The 3938-nt window shown below is 47.5% G+C and overlaps 1 protein-coding gene across 1 annotated transcript; it reads right to left on the bottom strand.

Moving 5' to 3' along the window:
* Positions 1–1438: 1438 nt before the first annotated feature.
* Positions 1439–3476, bottom strand: LOC146887267 (uncharacterized). Its single transcript, XM_085672078.1, has 2 exons — positions 2584–3476; positions 1439–2477 (listed from the first exon to the last, which is right to left on the bottom strand). The coding sequence occupies exons 1-2, from the start codon at positions 3474–3476 to the stop codon at positions 1439–1441; spliced, it is 1932 nt and encodes a 643-aa protein (XP_085528204.1).
* Positions 3477–3938: the final 462 nt, after the last annotated feature.

Raw genomic sequence — 3938 nt, 5'->3', positions numbered from 1 at the left:
CTCATTTCCACTCGGGTATCTCAAGTTGCTGAAGCATTCCCCCCGGTCTCTGGTGTTCTATCTTAGCCTTCTGACAGGTTAAACATGACGATATATATCGAGCGACATCTTGCTTCATGCCCGACCACCAGAACGATTCTTTCAGATCATGATACATTTTAGTCATGCCTGGGTGCATGCTAAAACAGCTCTTGTGCCCTTCCTCAAATATCATACCTTTCAGCTCTAAATCTTCAGGTATGCAAACCCTGCCTCTGAATCTCAGTACCCCATCATCTCCCATCAAGAAATCTTTGGCCTTCTCATTGCCAAGTAACTCTACTGTCCTCTGTAGCTTGGGGTCCGATGGTTGTTTCTCCTTTATCAAATTAAGGAAATCATTAGACACAGTGAGATGGTTACACCTAATGACTCTTTCATCCAAAACCACCTGCAACTGCATATCTCTAAACTGCTCCACCAAATCCAACTCCCTGACCATCATGAGAGATGCGTGAACTGCCTTTCTGCTTAAGGCGTCAACCACCACGTTCGCCTTCCCCGGGTGATACAACAACTCAAAGTCAAAGTCTTTTAGAAACTCCATTCACCGCCTCTGCCTCATGTTTAACTCCTTCTGGTCAAACAGATACTTCAAAATCTTATGGTCACTGAAAACCTGAAATTGTGCACCATACAGATAGTGTCTCCAGATCTTTAGTGCGAACACCATTGCTGCTAACTCCAAGTCGTGCGTGGGGTAGTTCTTCTCATGATTCTTCAACTGTCGTGAGGCGTAGGCCACCACTCTCCGTTCTTGCATCAGAACACATCCCAATCCCTGATGAGAAGCATCACAGTAAACTTCAAAGGATTTACCGGTATCAGGAATCACTAACATTGGAGCGCTAGTCAACTTTTGCTTTAGCCTTAGAAAGCTCTCTTCATACCTGTCGGTCCAAGCAAAAGGTTGATCCTTGCGGGTTAACTGGGTCAAGGGTGCTGCTATCTTGGAGAATCCTTCAATGAATCTCCTATAGTAACCTGCCAACCCCAAAAAGCTCCTTATTTTAGTCACTGACTTAGGGCGCTCCCAACTTAGCACAGCTTCTACTTTGGACGGATCTACTGCTATGCCCTGAGCCGATATCATGTGCCCCAAGAACTGAACTGAAGTCATCCAGAACTCGCATTTTGACCGCTTTGCATACAATTGCTTCTCCCTCAGTATGCTCAGAACTATCTTCAGATGCTCCGCATGCTCCTCCGGAGTCCGTGAGTAAATCAAGATATCATCTATGAAAACCACCACGAACTTGTCCAGGAATTGCCTGAAGATTCGGTTCATGTAGTCCATGAACAAAGCGAGGGCGTTAGTCACACCAAACGGCATCACCACATACTCGTAGTGTATGTACCTAGATCTGAAAGCGGTCTTCTGTACATCATCAGACTTGACTCAAATCTGATGGTATCCTGATCTAAGATCAATCTTGGAGAACACTGCCGCACCGTGCAACTGATCCATCAAGTCGTCAATTATTGGCAGAGGGTACTTATTCTTGATGGTTAGCTTATTCAGCTGCCTGTAATCTACACAGAGTCTGGAACTACCGTCCTTCTTTTTAACCAGCAACACCGGCGCTCCCCAAGGCGACACACTCGGCCTGATGAACTGTTTCTCTAGCAGCTCTTCAATTTTTTTCTTCAACTCCACTAGTTCAGCAGGAGCCATTCTGTAGGGTGCTATGGACACTGGCCCTGCTCCTGGCACCAGGTCAATGGAGAACTCTATCTCCCTAGTAGGGGGTAGACCAGGCACATCCTCAGGAAACACATATGAGAAATCCCCCACTACTGGCGCCTCCAAGGGTCCAGTCTTAGTCTCAACAGACAACTGAGTCACAATCAAGAAGCATTGAGACCCTTCCTTCATTGCCTGGTCCACCTGCTGTGAGGACACCAATAGTTCTTCGTCTTCTAGGCTAGGAAACAACATTTTCCTTTCGTTGCAGTCAATGAGAATGTGATTGGCAGATAGCCAATCCATCCCCAAGATGACATCTAGTCCCACCAAGGGTAAACAGATGAGATTTACCCTGTTCTTGCGCCCCTCGACCTCGATCTTACACCTAGCACACACGGTCGAGGTTCTGACTAACCCAGAAGCAGGTGTGGACACCACCAGGTCATACTGGAGCTCCTTCACTGGAAGACCCAACTCCACCACTCTAGATTTCGACACAAAAGAATGTGTCGCCCCCGAATCAAACAGAACATGTAAGCTCCTACCAGCTATTGCACAAGACCCGATGATGAGGTTACCTGATCCAGCTGCCTCAGTACCAGTGACAGCGTACACCCGACCCGCCGCCTGTGGTCTCGCACCTCCCCTCGACGGCTGTGATTGAGGCTGTGATTGAGGCTGTGGCGAAGGCCTCGGTACTGTGCTCCTCTCAACTGGGCAATCCTTGATGAAGTGGCCCACCCGGTCGCACCTATGGCATGTCCTCCTGTCAGAAAGCTGGGCTCCTCAGATGGGGCCCCCTACAGTGGAAGCACTGTGGCCTAAAAGGCTGGGGCTGCTAGGACTGATGTGAGAACCTCCTGGGCCCCTGGGGCTGAGGCCTAGAATATGATTTCCTCCTGTCATCGTGTATGCTTGTGGACCTAGATGGTCCTCCCACCTTCAGCTGAGACCCTTGCTGAGCTTCAACTTCAGCCTTAAGCTTCTCCATCACTCTTACCTTCTCTACCAAGGCAGGGAATTCCTTGATAGAGAGCGGAGCCACCATGAGCTTGAGGTCACCTCTCAGCCCATTCTCAAGCTTTCTACACTGCCAGTCCTCTGCCATCTTCAGGGTGTGAAATATACCCAAGTGTTTGAACTTTTCAGCGTACTCCGACACTGACATATCTTTTTGCATCAGCTGCAAGAACTCAACCTCCTTCGCATACCTCACACTATCTGGGAAGAACTCAGCATAGAACTTCTTCTTAAACAGTTCCCAGGTGATGGTCTCGTGGTTATCCTCCAACATTATCTTCATGCTGGACCACCAATGCACGGCCTCTCCAGCAAGAAGATACTCAGTGTATGCAAGCCTGTTCTCTGCAGGACATCTCTTAGCATCAAAGATTCGTTCCATGTCCCGCATCCACTGATCAGCTCCATCCGGGCTAACCTCGCCATCAAATCGGGATGGATGGTGTTGTAGGAAATCCTCCAAATTCCACTCTTGCACTCGTGGCAGTGAAGCTTGGGAAGAGCCAGCGGCTGAACGGTTTTCCCCTATCTGATGCAGGGCTTCCAAGTGCCTCTGCTGAGTCGCTTCTGCTGCTAGTCTTGCAGACTCCATCTGTTGCAAGGCTAGATTCTGCTGATTCACCATGTTAGCATTCTGTTGCTGCATGGCTGCAATCATCGCCTCAATTGCTCCCACCAAATGAGGATTATCTGGGTTTGGAACAGGAGGTGGGGGAGGTCTAGGTGCCATAGCTCTGATCACACAAGAAGGAACCATAAAATTAGTCGACAGGTACAACAACTTATACCAAACACGCTACGAGAAACACACAACAGAAGCTAAGCAAGCTCACACCTACAGATCCTAAAGGAATCACTGCTCTGATACCAAAATTGTAACATCCCGTTTTCATAGTTTTTAAACTATTAAACAAAACATTTAAATTTTTAATAATTCAGAAGCAAATGATGACATAGGCCAGTATAATGTAATACAGTCATCCTCAAAATAACCATACATACCGCCTACGCTAAACCAAGGGTTACAAAACACCCTAAGTATCTACTATAGGAACATGTAACTACTACTGCTGGAAAACGTCCTGTAAACCCATTCAACGCCTGTCTAAGAAGGGTGTATCTTCGCCTGTATTTTTATCTGCTCACACCATTCAATAAGGACGATCATAGCAAAAGTAGAAGACACACAGAA

Source organism: Vigna unguiculata, chromosome 4 (genome assembly GCF_037176805.1).
Source record: "Vigna unguiculata cultivar grain cowpea cultivar isolate G323 ecotype 2 chromosome 4, ASM3717680v1, whole genome shotgun sequence".
NCBI classification, from domain to species: domain Eukaryota; kingdom Viridiplantae; phylum Streptophyta; class Magnoliopsida; order Fabales; family Fabaceae; genus Vigna; species Vigna unguiculata.
This window is presented reverse-complemented; position numbering and strand designations above follow the sequence as displayed.